The 22,806-nt window shown below is 37.7% G+C and overlaps 1 protein-coding gene across 2 annotated transcripts in view; it reads right to left on the reverse strand.

The window, feature by feature from the left end:
• Positions 1 to 6,585: 6,585 nt before the first annotated feature.
• The window catches only part of LOC131031597 (rhodanese-like domain-containing protein 11, chloroplastic), a 205,943-nt gene continuing 189,722 nt past the window's right edge, over positions 6,586 to 22,806 (reverse strand). The window contains exons 7-10 of one of the 2 annotated variants that reach the window (XM_057962749.2): positions 21,329 to 21,416; positions 21,091 to 21,158; positions 6,992 to 7,064; positions 6,587 to 6,889 (exon numbers count right to left, since the gene is read on the reverse strand). In XM_057962749.2, the coding sequence (XP_057818732.1) occupies positions 6,821 to 6,889; positions 6,992 to 7,064; positions 21,091 to 21,158; positions 21,329 to 21,416 (298 nt within the window). In that variant the 3' untranslated portion in view covers positions 6,587 to 6,820. Of the gene's footprint in view, positions 6,890 to 6,991; positions 7,065 to 21,090; positions 21,159 to 21,328; positions 21,417 to 22,806 lie in introns of both variants that reach the window. The other variant, XM_057962750.2, reaches the window with a different exon arrangement.

Below are 22,806 nucleotides of genomic sequence, written 5' to 3' on the forward strand. Positions count from 1 at the left end.
AATAAGGTGTGGAAAAACGATGGATAATATGGAAGCGGTCACAGAGTTCACGAACATCTTGATTTTTGAAGGGACGCCCATTGTCGGTGATGATGCAAACAAGAATACCATATCGACAAATGATATAGTTGAGAATGAATGTAGCAATTTATTTTCTAGTGACTTATGTAAGAGGCACAGCTTCGATCCATTTTGTGAAATACTCTGTGGCAGTGATGTCATTTATGACCATTGGAGGGAGGAGGATGAATCTTGCCTATGAGATCAAGTCCCCATTGACAAAAGGGCCTAAGAGTCGCAATTGGTTGAAGTTCTTGCACTGGCGCATGAATGAGGTCTCCATGAAGTTGACATTGCTTACATTTTTTGACAAACTGATATTAGTCTTTTTCCATATTGGGCCAGTAATATCCAGTCCTGATGAGTTTCTTGGCTAAGGTAGGACCACTAGAATGTGGACCACATATCCCTTCATGCACTTCACGTAACGCAATCTAAGCTTCGTCCCCTCTAAACATCTAAGAAGAGTGCCATCTAGACCTCGACGGTATAAGATATCGGCTAAAATGACATATCGAGAAGATTGGCGAATGAAAGTGCGACGTTGGTTATTCGATAAGTCAGGAGGAAGTGTATTGTCCCGAAGGTATGTGAAAATGGAGCCATATAACTAGGACTCAGGACCGACGACACATATCATTTCAGTAGGAATGATCTCATACGAGGGAACCAAAAGGTTATCCACTAAGAACTCATAGCGGGTTTCATTCTGTGGTAGATTGATTAGGGAAGCAATTGTAGCCATGACATTCGTGACTCGATTTTGCTCTCTTGGTATCTACCCAAAGTCTAACTTTATGAAATGTTGTTTCAGGTCATCCACCATTCTTTTGCAAGGCATTAATTTCTCATCATTTGTTTGGTAGTCATCAGTGGCTTGACGAATTACAAGTTGAGAGTCCCCAAAAACATGAAACTCCTGGATCTTCCACTGAACTGCAATTCGTAATCCAGTTGTTAATGCCTCGTATTCTGCTATGTTATTAGTGCAAGGAAATGATAATCGATATGATTTTGGTATAGAATCCCCTTGAGGAGTTACAAAGAAGATGCCAACTCCTGCGCCATGCTGTGTGTATGAGTCGTCAAAGTATAGCTGCTAAGGCTTTGCGTGTGACACTGTCAAGATGGATTCATTTGGAAATTCTAAAGTTAGAGGAACATCATCTATCATGGGAGCATCTGCTAATTGATCTGTTATAGCTTGTCCTTTTATTGCTTTTCTATCCACATACACAATGTCGAATTCACTTAGGAGCATCACCCATTTGGCTAGTCGCCCAGTAAGCGTTGCTTTGTTGAGAAGGTATTTAAATGGATCGATCCTTGCAACCAACTTAGTTTTATGAGTTAGCATGTAATGTCGTAATTTTTGCAAAGCAAAGACCACAGCGAGACATGCACGCTCAATTGGTGTGTAATTTAGCTCATATCCCACTAATGTGCAACTGATATAGTATACTGCCTTTTCTTTGCCCTCTGCAACCTATTGTGCTAAGAGTGCCCCCAACGTTGTTGAAGTAGCTGATATGTATAGTAATAGAGGTTGATCTGGAACTGATGGCATCAAAACTGGTGGATTCAGAAGATAACCTTTGAGTGTCTGGAAGGCATGTTGGCAATTATCATCCCATTTGAATTTGATGTTTTTATGTAGCAGGTGCTGAAAAGGATTACATTTATCTACAAGTTGTGCTATGAATCTTCGTATGGACTAGAGTCTCCCTTGCAAAGATCGAAGTTGACTGATATTTCTTGGTGGTTGCATCTCTAGGATGGCCTTGACTTTTGCTGGATCGGCTTCGATTCCTTTTTTGAGACAATGAATCCTAGAAGCTTCCTGGAGGTTACTCCAAAGACACATTTCTTGGGGTTTAATCTTACTTTATATCTTTCCAATCGATCAAAAATGACTGAAAGAATGTCCAAATGTGTATCTCTATCTATTGATTTGCCCAAGAGATCATCAACATAATCTTCCACAGTAACATGCATGAGATCATGAAAGATAGTAGTCATGGCTCTTTGATATGTAGCGCCTGCATTTTTTAGCCCAAAGGGCATGACATTCCAGCAGAAAGTTCCCCAAGGACAAGTAAATGTTGTTTTGTGTTGATCCTCCGATGCAATTTTTATTTGATTATAACCAGAAAATCCATCCATCAAAGATAACATCGCATGACCTACTGTGAGATCTATAATCAAGTCAATATTTGGTAATGGAAAATCATCCTTCGGACAAGCTTTGTTGATGTCTCTGAAGTCTGTACATATTCTGATGCTACGATCTGGTTTACTGACAGGCACTAAGTTGGAGATCCATTCAGGATAATCAATTGGGCATATGAATCCGACGTCCAATAATTTTTCAAGCTCTACTTTGACTAATAATGCCACTTATGGATGCATCTTTCTTAATTTTTGTTTCACTGGTTTTGCCCCCGGTTTAATTGTCAAATGATGCATTACCAAATCCGGATCCAATCCAGGCATATCAACGTATGACCATGCAAAACTAATTTGTCGTTCTGTGAAGAAACTTATGAACTTTGATCTTTCTGTCTCTGTTAGAGATTGAGCCAGAAAAATGTTATGTGGAACTTCTTCTATGCCAATGTTTGTTTTGATGGTCTCCTCTACCAACATAGATGATTTTTCCTCATATGATGCTGAGAGAATGTCGAGCCTTCCATCTTTGGGTGCCTCAGAGAGGTTTTCGCCCTCAGATACGTCCTTTCTTTTTACTTTTTTGGGGTCAGACAGCACCACAACGTGGTTTTCGCCATAAGACCCTTGATTTGTTTTTATTTTTATGTTTTTGCGACTGGAAGGTCCGACACCCTCACCAAAATATGCCACGCTATTGAGTTCTATAGTGTATCCTGCCTTATCATCCTCGAGGGGAAGATCATCTCGTATGCCCATACTTGTAATAATGTTAGCTCCATAGTCAAACAAATCAACTGTGTCAGTTAAAGTGGCATTCACTGTTCATCACAAAATGTTGCTTATTATCTTAAGTGCTTATGATACTCTATCCTAGTGACATTCACTGTTCATCACAAAGTGTTGTTGTTTATCCTAGTGGTACTCTCTGTTCATCACAAAATACTACGTGTTTTTCACTCCCTATTCATCACAAAATGCTGCTCATATTTGCACTCCCTGTTCATCACAAAGTGCTGCTCATATTAGTACTCCTTGTTCATCACAAAGTACTATGTCTTGGTACTCACTGTTCATCACAAAGTGCCTCGATCTATCCTATCCTAGAGCCTCTGCTTGAGTGTATCCTCTTGAGTAGTTTCCTGATTGGCAACGTATGTTCTATCACAGAATTGTCAATCCTAGCCCTATCTGCTATTCCTAGTCTTCCCTAGAGGACCTGCTTGAGTGTATCCTCTCAGCAGCTTATCCAATCGACAACGTATGTTCATCACAGAACTGTCGATTCGGCCTTGAAGACATAAACGCGCTTACATACTGCATAAACGCGCTTGCTCTGCACAGACGCGCCTATGCTCTGCACAAACGTGCCCACATAGCACAAACGCGCCTACGCAACGCAGACGCACTCGAATTTGACATAGACGTCTTTTCTTGCACGGAGGCGCCTGGCACAATCACAGACGCGCCTAGCACCAACACAGACGCGCCTCGACATTTTTTGACCTTGTTTGACATACCTAAACGCGCATTTACTGCTCTACCTAGAGCACATTTATTGCACTACTTGGCATGCATTAATGACAACAATTAATGTGACAAAGTACAAGGAGGTTTTGTGGTACTTACCGACTCTCCTGCATCTACTGGCCTCTGAAATCGATGAACGCGATCAAATCTGTGAACCAATGCCATCACTGCTTACTGGGTGAAAATGGATAACAACAATATTGAAATGCTAAATAGATTCAACCACAACACCCTAGCCTAACAAAAACAAAGATCCACCATAACATATGAAGATTACTTAAGACAATGCAAATCAAATGAAATCACAAAGATTATACCATCACATGTCCAATAAGGTTTGGATCTCCATTCTTCCCATCTCCATTGATCTTGCTTGATATATTTGCTCTCAGATTTTATGTGTGCACAAGAGCTCAACAAAGAACGGAAATGTGGTTGCAAGTAGGATCGCATATAAAAGTTCAAAAGCGTAATGTAGTCAATTGATCAGTTAGGTTTGATAATGAAGGAAACATCTCCTTATATAGAAGACACTATAAGAAATGGAGGGATAAGATTAAAAGGTGTACAAGATAAATGGTCGACTATGATTAGAAGGTAGGTAGAGAAAATAAGAAAATAATGAGAGGGTAAGTAGTGTAGGAATTAAGAGATGAATGACATGTGGTATGGGTAGAAAAGGTTAATGAATTAATTAAATAAATAAAGATTTAATTAATTAATAAAAGAAGTGGGATCAATTAAATAAATAAGATATTTATTTAATTTAAGAAAAAGGTAATTTGAATAAATAAAAGTATTTATTCAAATGAGAATTAAGGGTAGAAGAGGATAAATGAATTAATTAAATAAGTAAATATTTATTTAATTAATAGAAGAATTAGGCTAAAATAATTAAATAAATAAAGATATTTATTTAATTAGACATGACAATTTTAGGTGTCTACAATGACAAATGTGAAAATTTCAAGAGTTTCAAGAGTTTCTAATTTTTATTTAATTAATTTGTCACATTTTGTCATCATTGAACAAATATGAGAATTGTGTGTTATTATTACTCTTAAGTTAGTAGATGATGTTGAAACATATCAAGATTATACTCTATGGAATGGAATTTGCAAACGAATTCATGGTTACCATATTTGAAGGAATTAAATAATAAATTAGATAAAACTGCTTGAAGGAATATAATTTTTTTCATGTAATTTTAAAAATTTGTGCATTTAAGATTTTATTTCAAGAACATGGATAAATTCAAAATCATTTGATCCTATGTGCAAGTCTTAAATGTGTTTACATCAAAAGATTATTCAAGACTTTTCACAAGTTGGCAAGCCATGACATTTCAAATGCATTTATCTAGAAAAGTTTGTCCCAAAAGAGAAGTCTTTGTATACAATTAGCCTAACTAAGTAAATCTACTTCTATCGTGGTGTGTTTATGATTTTTGTGGAAGTAATATAGTTGTGCTTTGTGTCCTATCAATCCTCAAAAGTTATTTGACATGCAAATAAAACTAGTTTGACGGTCTCAATTGGAATGCATTCATTTCTACTTAAAGAAAATCAAAGCTTAACTTCTTGCATTGTATATTCCTTATGGTAAAAGAATTTATTAGCAATCATATTATTGGTTCAAGATAATATCTTCAGCCATATTAGTCACTCTGTTGAAAACAAACACAAAGTTCTTAAAGACACTTCTCGTGATTTCCACTATCCATAAATGTGACATCTCTAAACTAATGGGAGAGTATGAGCAATTCTTAGGCTAGCACCATGGCTAGTTAGGCATGTCCTTTCCAAGGGCGAAGACCCTATCACGGTTGTGCTTGGTTTGTAGCTTTTATGAATGAAAAAACCTTGGAATTCTACTTTATATATACTCCTAACAATAATAAGAGTAAAGTGTCCTTTTAGATTTGGATGAGTTTGAACCTCCTAACAATGGAATGGACTCTCATAAGGAGTTCAACATGGTTGATTTTCCCAAGTGTTACAACTAGAATTGTTTATAGAAGGTATTTTCCACTGTCCATTAATTGTTTTAAAACTTCTAGGTAATAACTATGTATATTTTTTCTTTTCAACATTTCAGATCACACTTTGTGATCGTTCATCAAGAAAATGAAAATGATTAGGAAAGTATATCTATGGCCTTATTTTTTAGACTCTTGCCTTTCATATTTTATTTTGTCTTTTCTTTATTATTTTTTTTATTTTTATTCCTTTCTCTCTCCTCTTTCTTTATAAGACCATAGATTTGTTTTCCTAATCATTTCCATTTTCCCGATGAAGGATCGTAGAGTTTGATCTGAAATGTTGAAAAGCAAAAATATACACAATTATTACCCAGAAGCTTTCATAACAATAGAATTGTTCAGCCAAATTATCTCTAACTTTATCAATATAAAATGTGAACAATGAAAATGTTTTCTATTTATTTAAAATTGTATAGTAAAAGGATGCAATGATAAATATGAAATATTAACTTCTTAAATTAATAAAACTTTAAAATTTATTGTTACTTGTGTTACTTCTCTTATCAAAGAAAGACAAACACTCAACAATAAGAGCGCAATAGAATTTGAACCTTGGAAGCAAGAGCAATGACACCACAACTAAACCATCACACTATGCCAATACTAACATTGTTAATTACATTACCTACGTATACTATATTAAACAATTTATTGAATAATACCTTTGTTTACAATAAATTAAATTTTATGAAACAATCAATAGTTAATATATGTATATTAATTAATCAAAACTAATTAAATAATCTAAATATCACTATATTTTAATGTTTTAAGAAGACCTAAATTTTAAATTATTCCAACTATTTAAATAAATTATATATAATAATAAACAACAAATGCATGATCAAAATTATTAAAACGTAATAATTTATTTTCTACTTAATAATTGCCTCCATTCTTCAGTTAATTTGATCTTCCATAAGAAGACATACGTTTGAATTGGTATTGAATCCACTCTCATATGCAATAAGCAGCGAACATTGAATCAAAATTGGGTGAAGAAGCCCTTTTGTAGAGCCATATTTAGCGTACAGTGCGTTGAAGTTGTTGAACCCCTATGAAGAGGGCATCTACAAGTAAAATGATCGCAACCTGCATCGTCAAATTGCAACAATTTACAAATAACATCAAGAAAAATGTTTAATCCCTTCATGCTATACTGTTTTACAAGTAAAATTAGTAATGAAACTTTACCAATCGACTGAAAAACATTGCTCGATAACCCCATCCTTCCTTTTTAGCTGCATATCTTTGTTGATCTGTAAAGCTATATAACCACGCAGATATTAAATTACAGTTAATTGAAACCAAATTAATATGTGCAGCATGTGTCTCTAATGTTTGTATAAATTCAGAGATGCAAGATCGTAGTTGAACCAAAAAATCGGGAGAAAAAATTGAAGCTAAATTCAAATACTATGGTGCTTTAAGAGTGATAGATAAAGTTGTGAAACAGCTTCAAGAGTTGTCCGACACCACTGATGTTTCCCTTATTAATCACCTTGAGATTGAATTATGCACTCTCAAGCTTGCTCATCCTACATGTAGAAAATCTTCTCCCAGCTCAACAAGATTCATGCGAACATCAAGAATTTCAGTGGTCAAGATAAGAAAGAACCCAAATATGGTTAGGAATATGAAGTTCAACGGTCACATGACTTTTTGATTTTTCCATGATCGTCTGGCTTCTACATATGAATGTATAAATGGCTATGTATTAAAGTATTGATGTATCAATTAATGAAGAAGAGAATTCCCTGCTTTCCCGTGGATGTAGCCAGTTTTGGTGAACGATGTAAACTGCAATGTTCTGTGTTTATTTTCTATTTGTTTTCGTTTTCGTTTAGTTGTTCTTTATATGTTTTCTTTGCTCGTTTAAAATTAACAATTGATATCAAAGCTTGGTTAGATTGTGTAGAAATGGAAGAAGGAGGTGAAATTTGGGAGATGGATAATGGTTTTTTGTTCTGTGCTTCTTCGTACTTCAAGTATGTTTTAATGGGACTAACTAAATTTGTAGTTTCAGATGATGAAGCTGATTCATTTATTGAAGAATTTCTTGGTAATTTAGAGTTGGCAGAGAATGATGTTGTGCAAACAAAAACTGAAAAGAAGCGCCATGTACATTGGTGGGATGGTTGGAAAAAAGAGGAGGTTTCGACTGAAGAGGATGATGCTAGGTTTGTCTCCTTCTCGACTCTTGATGCAGCGGCATGTATTGATAAGAGAATGAGGCTTAAGCAGGAGATTCAAAAGTGTACGGCTTCCAATCTTTAAGATTACAGAACAATTTGTGGATTTTACTTTGTCCAGAAAAGAGCAGGTAGCCAAAGAAGTTGTTGAAGATGAATTGGATAGAGGGCTTTTGAGTGCTGCTAAGGATTTGGCGGAGGAAGGTAAAGATTAGATGCGTAGGCGGAGATCCCAGTTCGAACCTCAGATGAGGAGGACAATGAAGATGTTGTCAAGGCGAAGGCCAAGCTAGAAATCAATTTGACTGAAGCTAAAAACGAAATGCAAAAAGATGGAGGACTAAAAAAGGAAGGAGGTTATACTGGTTAGTATGCAGAGCCATCAATGCCCCCTGCTGGAACAGGGTAGGCAAACCCTCGGTGGTTGTGAGGGAAACTATTGTGATGGCAGATTTGTTGAAGAATTGAAGGCAATGTGGTTGGAGGAGCTCAATGGCTGACATTGATCGCTACAGTCTTGACTTTGATCATGTTGGTCGTAAATTCCATCGTGGTGTCTCTGAGTTTGATCATGCTATTCATGATTTTGAAAGTGTTTTCAATTACAGTGGCCCTTCTTGTCATCAAGGTTTTAGGAGTGGCAGGGGTTGTGGCTTTGAAATTCAAGAGTCAATGTATGCGGTTTTCGTGATGGTTGAACCCGTTGAGGAACCAAAGAGTCCGGCGGCTAATTCCAAGGCATAGGATCGAAATGAGAGTACATTAAAACAAACTGCCACACCAGAGAAGATGGGGAGAGATCCTAAAATTTGTTGCCTCATCAGCCCCGATAGAAATGTCTTTAACTTCATCTCGGGCGTGGGTTCGAGCTCTAGACCTGAGTCATCTTATTCGCTCTTGCTCATAGGATTCGATGAGGAGACTCAACGAGGCACTTATCTTGTTGGTGAGGTCCAGATTGGGATGCTACTCAATGCAAAACTGTTCGGACCATAGAGGGTAACCGTGTAGAGTAGGGGCATTAGCTTGGAGTTCCCACATATTATCTTCCGGAAGCAGGAATTGAAACATCCTTCAACATGATAATCGTGCTCAAGATGACTTTGCCAACAGGCTTGTTGGCCACGAGTTATGTGGGCTAAAGTGGTCATATGATAATCAGGAGGTTGCATCAGGTGGAAACAATAAGTTTTTAGTTGAAAAGGATTATATAGCAGCGGTTAGGGGGGATAAATTGCTTCAAAGAAACTTCAACAACACAAGCTATTTTGGTTTTGGAATTCCAGAGCACATTGACTTGGGGATCATATATGATCCATTAACTAGTATTATTGGTTATAGTTTGAGAGTAGAGGAAATTATTTCATGATATAAAATAGACAATGTTCGACTATTCGATTTTATTGTCTAGGATAGAATTTGGAGAACATTAATGCAAAGTGTTCTCGAATAGAATCTGGCGAAGTTAAAATCTTTGATGCACCTGGTTGTAATGTGATATTAAAAGTGGAAAGGCAGGGATGTCACAGTGCATGGCTGTACCGATTGGACTTCAAGGGATAGATTATTAGGAATGTGAAGTCCAACAGTCACATGACCTTTTGATTTCTCCAATGACTTTTTGGCTTCTACATATGCATGTATAAATGGCTATGTTCTAGTATTATTGTAATATCAATTAATGAAGAGATTTCCCTGCTTTCCAGTGGATGTAGCTAGTTTTGGTAAGCCACGTAATCTGCTGTGTTATGTGTTTATTTTCTGTTTGTTTTTGTTTTAGTTTAGTTGTTCTTTATATGTTTTCTTTGCTTGTTTAAAATTAACAAGTACATCAACATTCTTCTCAATGATCCCTTGAAGGAAGTGTGAGAATGTTCTGTGCAATTATAATGTGTCATCTCTTCATCGAGTCACCAAGGAACCTGTTGATGTGTTTTTTGTACACTATCAAACACAGAATAAAATACCCAAGGGTACCTTATCCTCTCTTGAGTAAAGCCTCTGAATGCTGAAGATATCGCGAAAAGGATCAATCAGGGTGACTTCAAGGTTCTTTGCTGCAGGATCTCTACATGTGGATAAGCTCTTTGTGGTATGATGTGATTTTGCTGGAATCACAAGGGGACTTACACTTGATGACCTGAACGTCTGATTTGCTGGAATCACAGGATTTTACTAGCTTAGATTTGAAAAAAAGGAAAAAGGACGAGGGGGAGGAAAGGATCTAATTCTGATACTAAGAATGTAAGAGCAATGAATGATCTTTGATGAAATTCTAACTAAGTCTTCTTTTGACATCCCAGGACCATCTCCACAAGGTTAGTGCGATCTTCGAAGGAAAGCTTTATGATGTTCAAATCATCACTGCAGGCATAGACACCATCAGGCTGATGCATATCAATGAAGAAGCGACAATTGAAGTTAAGCTTAAGCTGAATGATTCCAGTTGACAACACAAGGCAAGTCTGCAATCAACAAACTGCTAGTAGTATGGATATATGAATTTCACCATTAATCAAGCACATTTCTTCCACTCATCTAATAACATGAAATCAAATATGAGAAGTATAGAGACCATGCAAATTGTTGAATCGACCCATGAATTTCACCATTTCTTCAATGAAGTTTTACAAGTCTTTTACAACAACACCTTGGCAACAATCTTTGCCTTCTCTCTCTACTCTACTCTAATTGCTATTCTATCAACTGACTAATTCACTATTCTAACTATTCACTCCCTACCTTCTAACTGCTTCCAACTGCCTTTACAAAATGAAGAGTCGGGGCTTATATAGTGCCCACAATACAATTCAATGGCTCAGATGAATTTGAGATCAATGGCCAAGATTCAACAATGAAAACCCTAATTAGGGTTTGTTACAACCATTCCATAACATTTAATGCTTGACCAATGATAAAATTACATTTTAAGGACACGTCTTCTCTGGAAAATTCGACCAATGGATAGCTGGGGTAGGTACATCGAAGTTTGTGCCACCTACCATGAGTTAGGTACATTGAATCTGGACTTGCTAAGGTGGACCAATCCGACTGGAGGAGTGATGATTGGGATGCCAACTCGTCTAACACTTGGTTGATACCAATTTGATGTTGCTGAGAAGCTAGCTTTAATTAACTTTTCTGAAACTATCTGCTTCTTCAACGAACCCTTGCTCTAACTTCTCTTGTCTTCGATGTGCAGGATGATGATGTACCTCGCCTTGGAATGCCGGATTGGAAGAGGTTAGTCATGATGATGCCTGACCGAGGAAGGCCGTCCTTGTTGATGCTAGGCTGGAGGAGGTCGCCCTTATCCTTGCTTGATCTTCTTGGAGGAGACCGTCCTTGATCTGGCTTGATTTTCCAACTCCGAGGTCTCCATTTGATGCCTACACAAAATATATAAAGTTAGTCCTTGATCATTAAAGGGTAGAAAATAAGACTCAAAAAGAAGGATTTAAGATTTTAATTACGAAACTTCATGATAAATCTTGAGTTATCATTTCCTAATTAACCATGCAATACTTAGATTTTCCAAAACAAATGTCCAAAAATCAAACCTTAAACAAGGGTGTCAAGATGATTTTGCCATACCTCCTCTTGAGTATTAAACTCTAAGAAATGATGCAAAAAATGGATTTTGCTAGGCAAAATTTAAATCAAAATTCTCCCTTGGATGAATTGCGCCTCCTCTAACTTCAAAAGAATAGACTCCACCCTCTTTGATCTTCAACACTTAGTAGAAATTCGCTCCACTCTAGCTAGATTTCGCTCCTCCAATTCGCACTTCAACCTCTGGATTTCGCTCCTCAAATAGCTCTCCAATTTCGCACTTAGGAAAGGATGAATGAATGATTAAACTTGAACAAAGCATCACCCATATATAGAGCGCTCACCTTGATTCCCTCCAAGGCCAACTTGCCAAAAGGGAAATGAAAATGAAATAAAATCCCCCTCAAAAGAAGGCCGACTTGCTTGTAAAAGCAAATAAATGTATTTGAGCGCTCACCTTCATTTAAAATTTGAAAATTAATTTTAATGCCTCCAAAGTGGATTTTTGATTATTTCAAGGCCTAAAAATTAATTTATTAAATTAAAATGCCTTTAATTTAATGCAAATTTGATTTAATCTTTCCAAAGGCTTTGAAGTGAGCAATTTTGAGGATTTTAAGGAATATCAACGCTCAATAATGTAAAAATGAAGGATATCACCAATTTCGCCCTGGACCTTCGGTGAAGGTCAGGAGCGATTTTTCAATCTTGCTCTTAATCCTTCATCTTTTGGATTCCAAATTGCTTCCAAGACATAAAATATCATCTCTTCTTCCTATCCACACAAGATTTGGTCTCAATTCTTCAAACAAAGGAGAGGATCTTGAAAAATTGCTATGGGCCCTCTCTGAGGGTCAAGAGCGACTTTTTGATTTTAGGCTTTGATTCTTCATCATTTTTCATTGAAACTTCATTCGTCATTAAGCAACATCCTTCCTTTATCCATCTCATCCAAACTCGCTTTTTTGTTGCAAGGTAAAATGAGGATTTTCAATAATTTCGCTCTGGGCCCTCTCTGAGGGTCAGGAGCGATTTTTCGCTGTGGGCCCTCTCTGAGGGTCAGGAGCGATTTTTCATTTTTTGACCAAAATCATCAAATTTCAAAGGCAAAATAATATTCATCATGTTTTTGGAGGTCTCTTCTCCTTATCCTAACCTTGCCTTAGCACCATTTTGATGAAAACATGCACTTTTTGAAAATCTCGTTGTGGGCCTTCAGTGAGGGTCCGGAGCGATTTTTGTAATTGCCTTCAAAATTTTGATTCTCAACAATTTCTTTTCACTTCAAGGCTTTTCAAACATCGTTTCAAACCCATGCCTAACCTTAGCTTTCCTCAAATTTGGATGAAAAGTTCCTATATTAGGTTTTTTGCCCTGGGCCCTCTCTGAGGGTTAGGAGTGATTTTTCGCTCTGGGCCTTCACTGAGGGTCAGGAGCGATTTTTTGATTTTGGGTTGATTTCCTCTTTTGTTGATCATCCAAATTATATTCAATGGGTAGAACATGCTTTCCTTCATCCCTTCCAATCATAAAAATAATTTTGATTTTGCAAGAACAGTGCACTTTTGAAAATCTCGCTCTGGGCCTTCACTGAGGGTCGGGAGCGATTTTTTGACCTTTTGAACTCTCCGTCAGGATAATTTTATGGAATATAACATTTAAGTATAAGTGACATTTCTTATACTTTAAGTTATATTCCATATATACTTTCAGGATGTTTGAGAGTGGTTTCAGACCTCCAGGAGCTATATTGCAAAATCTAGTTTTTGGAGGTTTTTCAGTTTCTAGACTTAGTCAAATTTCAGGATCAGGATATTCCAGACTTAGCCAAATTTCAGGATCAGGACTTTCCAGACTTAGCCAAATTTCAGGATCAGGACATCACTCCAGCAGGACCTGCTATCCAGGTGATCCCCTTGGCGACACTCAAAATGCAAAGGCTAACAGACAAAACCCTAAAAGACCCTGAAAACAAACCCTAGAAAGCGAAAAGCAGGGGGGTCCCCATTTGCAATGGGGCGATGTGTGAAATGGTCACAACATCTAGCACCACCTTGAATAAATGTTCCTGAACATTTCAGAGATAAAGACTCAATTGACACCTAGAAGCTCCGGAAGATTCAACCCAACTTATCAGGTGACTAGAAAGTGCACTCAAAGTGGAAGAAGAATCCCTAACCAGATCAAAATGCCTAGTCTTTGATTACCTAGGTGTGTGCAAGTGTATTCATTCCTCTCGACAAGACAATTATGATCTTCGAGTTCCCCTGTGATCGGCTACATAGTTTATCTAAACTTCAAAAGCATCCTGGATAGAGCCTCGCTGCCAGTCAGACGTCCATAGTCCCGACGAGGTTATCGCCGCAAGCTCACGATCATTGCTCCTTTGCCAGCCAGGTGTCTATAGCCCCGATGGAGTTACTCGCATATTCCCCTTAGCCAATTTTGATATCTCATTGCATTTCATTTTTCTCTTTCATTTTCTCATTTTTTCCTTTTGATATTGCTTTTTCACTCCGTCAATTCCTTTGGCTCATAAGCAGTGAAGCTTACTAGGGTTTGAGGATTGCGGTGGCCCTGAAGCCAGATTTTAGATTTTTCACCAATCATAGCTTTGCCTGAAAACCATAATGACTTGGAGTCTATTAATGTGTGAAGATATAGTAATCAACAGATGTCGGCATCAAGATACAGAAAATGATTCCCTTCCAAGTCAAATACAAGTCCTAATCAGATGATAAAGCTGGAGAGGAACAACCTCGGATTCCGAGCACTTCATGAATAGATATCTAAGAAATGAGTCTAACATAAGATCCAGGATATTGCCAATGTGTGAGCAACAACACAAACGCCCCTCTCACAAGATGGAGGCTCCCACTCAAGACACCTAAACTAAAGCAAACGACCAACAGACCGACCCAAAGCAAACTAAGCTAAAGCGCACACCAAAAGCAAACTACCAAAAGGAGGCAAAACTAAACTACCTGAGCCACACTAGATCATGAGTCAAATGACTCAAGGCAAATTAAGAACAAGGCTCAAAAGACCTCTAACCTAAAACACGAAAAGAAAACCTACTCTAAACCTATATACAAGACTCCTAGACTCAACACGACTCAAAGAAGCAAAATATATACATGACTTCACATGATTTCTCAGGTTGTGCAACAGGAGCATGGCAAACGTGATGGTTCTCAACCAAGCAAATTCATCCTTAAATACAGAAAGGCAAACTCTCACCATGCATATCTCATACTCAAGCAAGCTTTCACTTAAAATGATCAACTGGGGTAATTCGTTAGGACCATGATCAATCCAGATGCAAGTTGTTTTCCCAAAATCCCCATAATCAAAATCATAATAACTTTCAAGGCTAGGATTAAGGAAAGAGACAACCTGGCATATTTCAGGCTCAAATGGGATTGCATTGTCGGAAGCGAGGTCACCAGCTACTTCAGGAGGTCGCCATTGATGATGAATCATTCCACGAGCATTTGCAGTATGTTGGTCCTGATTTGGAAGTTCTTCTAGAAACAAGCCCAACGCCCCTTTGAATAACTCAAGATTCTTTGTTTCCACTGAGACATCTTGCATAAACCAAGCATCTTCATGAAATTTTGTTAGCATATCCTCAAAAATGAGAGTCTCCTTGATGGATTGAGCCTCAAACATTTCCTCTAGTCGATCAAAGATAATCTCAGGTGATGTTTCTTCTTCAAGCTTAGTCTCGGAAGGTCGGAGTTGATGATGGATCATATCACTCACAGTAACTTGCTTATCTTGAAAAAATTTGGCAGTGATTCCATTTGTACTTCTTCTACAAGATCCTTCAACACTTCCTCAAATAGCATAATGGTGATGAAATCTTCAAGTGCCCCTTTGAATTGTTCTTCATACCTGGGCTCACTTATGATGATCTGTATCTCTTTGTTCAACATCTCAACTTGATTGTCCTCTTTAAGAATGTTATTTGAAACCTACTGCAATTCAATCTCAAGGATCTCCTTTTGTAGTATAAACGAGAATTCTTCAAGGAATGAGTCATCTTCTCCTTTAATTGCTTGTTCAACTCCTGGATCTTCCTTTATGACTGTTTGAGTATTTTCAACTGATTCTTCAACTTTTGTTTCATGGTATTCTTTTTCAAGTGCAAGGCATGGCGAGCTATCCATTGTAATACATTGTTCCTCAGGTGCATTGGTATCGTCAACGTACAATTGATCCTTCTCACAATCAAAGGCTGGAGCAATGTCTTGTTCATAGGTTCTCCTGAATTCAACTGCAAGATGTGAACTCCAAGATCTGTTCATAATACATTCTTTCTCGAACAAAGTTGGCATTCCAAACTGGTTTCTGACTTGATTGATAGCCATTTCACATACTGAGCAAGTAAATTCAGAGTGAGGTGAGTTGTGAATTCTACACCACAATGGTAGCAATATGTTCTCCAAACGCATTTCACCATTCAAAATGAGCTGACTCTCGATCACCCACATGAAGCTTAGAAGAGGATCTTTGCTCTCTGGGACACTGAAGTTGCTTTCTTCTGCCTCTAGCCTGGGGACATCCCAAAAGAAGATTTTTCCCTGCGCTACCGATTCCATCCTTGATAAGTACCTCAAGCAATGCATTTCATCATGCTCCTCTGTCTCGTGAACTCGACACTGCCCTGGTCTTGCAAACTCGGACAATCTGCACGGATAAAGTTGTGTATCTAATCTCCACCAAAGTTCAGGAAAATCAACTTGTTGCTCCTCGTGAAACTGTTGTTGCTCCATTGAGAAATCTTTTCCTTTTTTTGAATTTTTTATTTTTTTATTTTTTTGGATTCTCTATTTTTCACTTTTTTTGGATTTTTTGGAATAAGAGAGATCTTGAATATCTCAGATTCAACTTGAACGTTCAACTAGTTCCAGCTTGATTCCTTGTTTTCGCAAGTCCAACTGACGATCCAGCGATCACCTTCCTTCTCTGTATTACTTCCGTCGAGTGTTTGAGAAAAGGCTTTCCACTGATCTTCCTAGGATTCAAGAGTTCGTATTCGCTCACCTTTCTTCTGCTTCAATTCTGTCGAGCGTGGAGAAGGGTAAAAAGTCCTTGACATTACTCATTGCAAACATAAATTGATTAAATTTCGAAGTCCAACTGTTCAAGCCCTCCTTCTAGCGCCAATTCTGTTGATGTGTTTTTTGTACACTATCAAACACAGAATAAAATACCCAAGGGTACCTTATCCTCTCTTGAGTAAAGCCTCTGAATGCTGAAGATATCGCGAAAAGGATCAATCAGGGTGACTTCAAGGTTCTTTGCTGCAGCATCTCTACATGTGGATAAGCTCTTTGTGGTATGATGTGATTTTGCTAGAATCACAAGGGGACTTACACATAATGACCTGAACGTCTGATTTGCTAGAATCACAGGATTTTACTAGCTTACATTTGAAAAAAAAGGAAAAAGGACGAGGGGGAGGAAAGGATCTAATTCTGATACTAAGAATGTAAGAGCAATGAATGATCTTTGATGAAATTCTAACTAAGTCTTCTTTTGACATCCCAGGACCATCTCCACAAGGTTAGTGAGATCTTCGAAGGAAAGCTTTATGATGTTCAAATCATCACTGCAGGCATAGACACCATCAGGCTAATGCATATCAATGAAGAAGCGACAATTGAAGTTAAGCTTAAGCTGAATGATTCCAGTTGACTACACAAGGCAAGTCTGCAATCAACAAATTGCTAGTAGTATGGATATACGAATTTCACCGTCAATCAAGCACATTTCTTCCACTCATCTAATAACATGAAATCAAATATGAGATGTATAGAGACCATGCAAATTGTTGAATCGACCCATGAATTTCACCATTTCTTCAATGAAGTTTTACAAGTCTTTTACAACAACACCTTGGCAACAATCTTTGCCTTCTCTCTCTACTCTACTCTAATTGCTATTCTATCAACTGACTAATTCACTATTCTAACTATTCACTCCCTACCTTCTAACTGCTTCCAACTGCCTTTACAAAATGAAGAGTCGGGGCTTATATAGTGCCCACAATACAATTCAATGGCTCAGATGAATTTGAGATCAATGGCCAAGATTCAACAATGAAAACCCTAATTAGGGTTTGTTACAACCATTACATAACATTTAATGCTTGACCAATGATAAAATTACATTTTAAGGACACATGTCTTCTCTGGAAAATTCGACCAATGGATAGCTGGGGTAGGTACATCGAAGTTTGTGCCACCTCCCATGAGTTAGGTACATTGAATCTGGACTTGCTGAGGTGGACCAATCCGACTGGAGGAGTGATTACTGGGATGCCAACTCGTCTGACACTTGGTTGATACCAATTCGATGTTGCTGAGAAGCCAGCTTTAATTAACTTTTCTGAATCTATCTGCTTCTTCAACGAACCCTTGCTCTAACTTCTCTTGTCTTTGATGTGCAGGATGATGATGTACCTCGCCTTGGAATGCCGGAATGGAAGAGGTTAGTCATGATGATGCCTGACCGAGGAAGGCCGTCCTTGTCGATGCTAGGCTGGAGGAGGTCACCCTTATCCTTGCTTGATCTTCATGGAGGAGACCGTCCTTGATCTGGCTTGATTTTCCAACTCCGGGGTCTCCATTTGATGCCTACACAAAATATATAAAGTTAGTCCTTGATCATTAAAGGGTAGAAAATAAGACTCAAAAGAAGGATTTAAGATTTTAATTAGGAAACTTCATGATAAATCTTGAGTTATCATTTCCTAATTAACCATGCAATACTTAGATTTTCCAAAACAAATGTCCAAAAATCAAACCTTAAACAAGGGTGTCAAGATGATTTTGCCATACCTCCTCTTGAGTATTAAACTCTAAGAAATGATGCAAAAAATGGATTTTGCTAGGCAAAATTTAAATCAAAATTCGCCCTTGGATGAATTGCGCCTCCTCTAACTTCAAAAGAATAGACTCCACCCTCTTTGATCTTCAACACTTAGTAGAAATTCGCTCCACTCTAGCTAGATTTCACTCCTCCAATTCGCACTTCAACCTCTGGATTTCGCTCCTCAAATACCTCTCCTATTTCGCACTTAGGAAAGGATGAATGAATGATTAAACTTGAACAAAGCATCACCCATATATAGAGCGCTCACCTTGATTCCCTCCAAGGCCGACTTGCCAAAAGGGAAATGAAAATGAAATAAAATCCCCCTCAAAAGAAGGCCGACTTGCTTGTAAAAGCAAATAAATGTATTTGAGCGCTCACCTTCATTTAAAATTTGAAAATTAATTTTAATGCCTCCAAAATGGATTTTTGATTATTTCAAGGCATAAAAATTAATTTATTAAATTAAAATGCCTTTAATTTAATGCGAATTTGATTTAATCTTTCCAAAGGCTTTGAAGTGAGCAATTTTGAGGATTTTAAGGAATATCAATGCTCAATAATGTAAAAATGAAGGATATCACCAATTTCACCCTAGACCTTCGGTGAAGGTTAGGAGCGATTTTTCAATCTTGCTCTTAATCCTTCATCTTTTGGATTCCAAATTGCTTCCAAGACATAAAATATCATCTCTTCTTCCTATCCACACAAGATTTGGTCTCAATTCCTCAAACAAAGGAGAGGATCCTGAAAAATCGCTATGGGCCCTCTTTGAGGGTCAAGAGCGACTTTTTGATTTTAGGCTTGATTCTTCATCATTTTTCATTGAAACTTCATTCGTCATTAAGCAACATCCTTCCTTTATCCATCTCATCCAAACTTGCTTTGTTGTTGCAAGATAAAATGAGGATTTTCAATAATTTCGCTGTGGGCCCTCTCTGAGGGTCAGGAGCGATTTTTCATTTTCTGACCAAAATCATCAAATTTCAAAGGCAAAATAATATTCATCATGTTTTTGGAGGTCTCTTCTCCTTATCCTAACCTTGCCTTAGCACCATTTTGAAGAAAACATGCATTTTTTGAAAATCTCGCTCTGGGCCTTCAGTGAGGGTCCGAAGCGATTTTTGTAATTGCCTTCAAAATTTTGATTCTCAACGATTTCTTTTCACTTCAAGGCTTTTCAAACATCGTTTCAAACCCATGCCTAACCTTAGCTTTCCTCAAATTTGGATGAAAAGTTCCTATATTAGGTTTTTCGCCCTGGGCCCTCTCTGAGGGTCAAGAGCGATTTTTCGCTCTGGGCCTTCACTGAGGGTCAAGAGCGATTTTTTGATTTTGGGTTGATTTCCTCTTTTGTTGATCATCCAAATTATATTCAATGGGTAGAACATGCTTTCCCTCATCCCTTCCAATCATAAAAATCATTTTGATTTTGCAAGAATAGTGCACTTTTGAAAATCTCGCTCTGGGCCTTCACTGAGGGTGAGGAGCGATTTTTCGCTCTGGGCCTTCATTGAGGGTCAGGAGCGATTTTCGCTCTGGGCCTTCACTGAGGGTCAGGAGCGATTTTTTGACCTTTTGAACTCTCCGTCAGGATAATTTTATGGAATATAACATTTAAGTATAAGTGACATTTCTTATACTTCAAGTTATATTCCATATATACTTTCAAGGATGTTTGAGAGTGGTTTCAGACCTCCAGGAGCTATATTGCAAAATCTAGTTTTTGGAGGTTTTTTAGTTTCCAAACTGTGTCAAATTTCAGGATCAGGATATTCCAGACTTAGCCAAATTTCAGGATCAGGACTTTCCAGACTTAGCCAAATTTCAGGATAAGGACATCACTCCAGCAGGACCTGCTATCCAGGTGATCCCCTTGGTGACACTCAAAATGTAAAGGCTAACAGACAAAACCCTAAAAGACCCTGAAAACAAACCCTAGAAAGCAAAAAGCAGGGGGGTCCCCATTTGCAATGGGGCGATGTGTGAAATGGTCACAACAGAACCCCCTTTTGAGATTTATTTACAAAGATGTGTTTGCCTTGACTTGAATTCTAAGACCCTATGAAAAATGCATTATTTTATCTATCAGTAAGTTGTGGATTTTATCAGGCCCCATCTTTTAAGCATAAACATGGATCTAGTCCCAAGCACAACATGCATTTTCCATATGTCCAGCTTGTGTGTTCACATATGGCAGAACATTTTTGGTGCTTTCACAGTTGAGCATGAACATCTTGGAGCTAGCCCAAAGATTCTCAGTGGGATTTGAATTTGAGTTTTCTTCATGGTAGTAGTCTGACTTTACCATCCAGTCATGACATTGGACTCAGAATGTTAGGATTCGGATTGGGTAGACCTCATAGAGGATATGGGGTAACCATAGATCTGTACATTGCCATAAATACGACTCCTACCTCAAGGTACCCTCATGACCACTACAAAGTGCCCAGCTTGTAATAATTGAACCTGAACCTTAAGTGTAAAATTCGTCCTTCCCCACAACTAAACCCAAACCCAGTGGACAGAAAATCCACATTATTATTTAATGTCAAAATAAAACTTTAACCAAACTATCAGTTTGGTCTCTTTAGTGAAGAACGAAACATGTGCTACTTTGAGGAAACGATGAAAAACTACTGAAAAGTAAATAGTTTCGTTCCTTACCCAAGAAATTCAGAAATTCCACCTATGCCAGCAAATCTTAAAGGTTGTGTTCCACTCCTTTCAAGATCCTAGTATCATCAAACATAGCGAACTTCATGAAACAAACGATAAATATAATCTCTCAGATCTTTTAGATTTTGTAATATTCACCAATTTATGTCAGTATGGAGTGGAAGCTAATAATTTAAATAGACTGTCGAGAAAAAAAACGGAAATATCTGGAAAGAGCAGAATTTACCCCTTCTTCGGCAGCATTAAAGCCCCCTTGAATCCAATACAAATTTCTATAACCAGCATTGTATAGTTGCTCACAAGCAGCTAAGGATCTAAACAGCAAACACAAACAAATTCATTCATTCATTACTCTTCGCAGCCATCCACACCGCAATTCATTAAGTACATCTTATCATTTAAATTTAGATTAAAATATACACAAACAAGATTGAGTGGCAATAAACAGTGATGGCAAATATATAGCTGTAATTAAATTAATTAACTGCACACCAAAGAACAAGGTAATTAAAAACAAAAGGTGCAACTTACAATATTGTAAATATTTTTTTGTTAACTTTTTTATGCATATAAGTAATAAGAGGTTATAATGCTGATTTTTTTTTAAAATTCAGTTGCATTGTTGTTAATTTGTAATGCTTTTTATTTTAGGTTCCTATTAAATGGCTGGAAGTTCTAGTTTAGTTGTTTTAAATCTATGGAGAAATCACCTGCACAAACGATCAATAGGCCGAGGAGAGCATGCTTCTCTCCTCAATCACTATGAAACTCCTTTCATGGAATGTTAGGGGTTTGAATGCCCCAAACAAAAGGGCCCTCGTCAAGCGTTAGTTGGATGCTTGTGGGGCAGACATGTTGATTCTTCAAGAAACCAAATTTTCAGCAGACACAGCTGATAAGTGTTCTAACAGTTGGAAAAAATGGAAATTATTTGCATTGATTGCCAATGGTGTGTCAGGGGGGCAAGCCATTTTGTGGAACCCAAAAACAGTGGTATTGGAAGAAATTTCAACAAGAGAGAATTGGATCTTGGTAAAAGTCTCATCCTTTAATCTTTCTTTTTGGCTAATTAATGTCTAAGGTCCAAACTCGACCTTCGGAAAGAAAGCATTATGGACTAAACTGCCGGAAATTCTAGTTCTTTGGGGGATGAAAAAGTAGAACTTGCAGGAGATTTCAATGCCATTCTTTCCTTACATGAAAAGAAAGGGGGAATTCCGTCCTCCACAAAAAGTTATTGAAGATTTCATTCAGTTCAATCAAGATAATGCTTTAATGGGCATTGTACCTGTTGTGACGTTTTCACACATCGCCCCATTGCAAATGGGGACCCCCATTTTTTTTTCCTGCTTTCTAGGATAGTGGTAGAGCCTTCTCCTATTAACCTATATGTTGAAGAAGCTAGTGGATCAAAAGTTAATCAAGTTAGGTTTGTCTCTCTAGGATGAACTGCAGTATGACACTTTCTCTGCCCTCCAAAGCTTCCGATCTGCCTCTCCCAATATGACCAGTGGAGGCCCAAGCACGATCGCTTCCCTTCCACCTCTCCATCATTTATCCCTCTCCACCCCACTACCTACCTTTCTATCCTCCATCTACCCTTTCTTCCATCCATTCCCATATCCTAACCCACTTCACCTACATAACCTCCATCCTATCCCTTAACCTTTTTACCTCCCACCCCTTACTACCTTATATTTCCCA

This window comes from Cryptomeria japonica, chromosome 2 (genome assembly GCF_030272615.1).
Source record: "Cryptomeria japonica chromosome 2, Sugi_1.0, whole genome shotgun sequence".
NCBI classification, from domain to species: domain Eukaryota; kingdom Viridiplantae; phylum Streptophyta; class Pinopsida; order Cupressales; family Cupressaceae; genus Cryptomeria; species Cryptomeria japonica.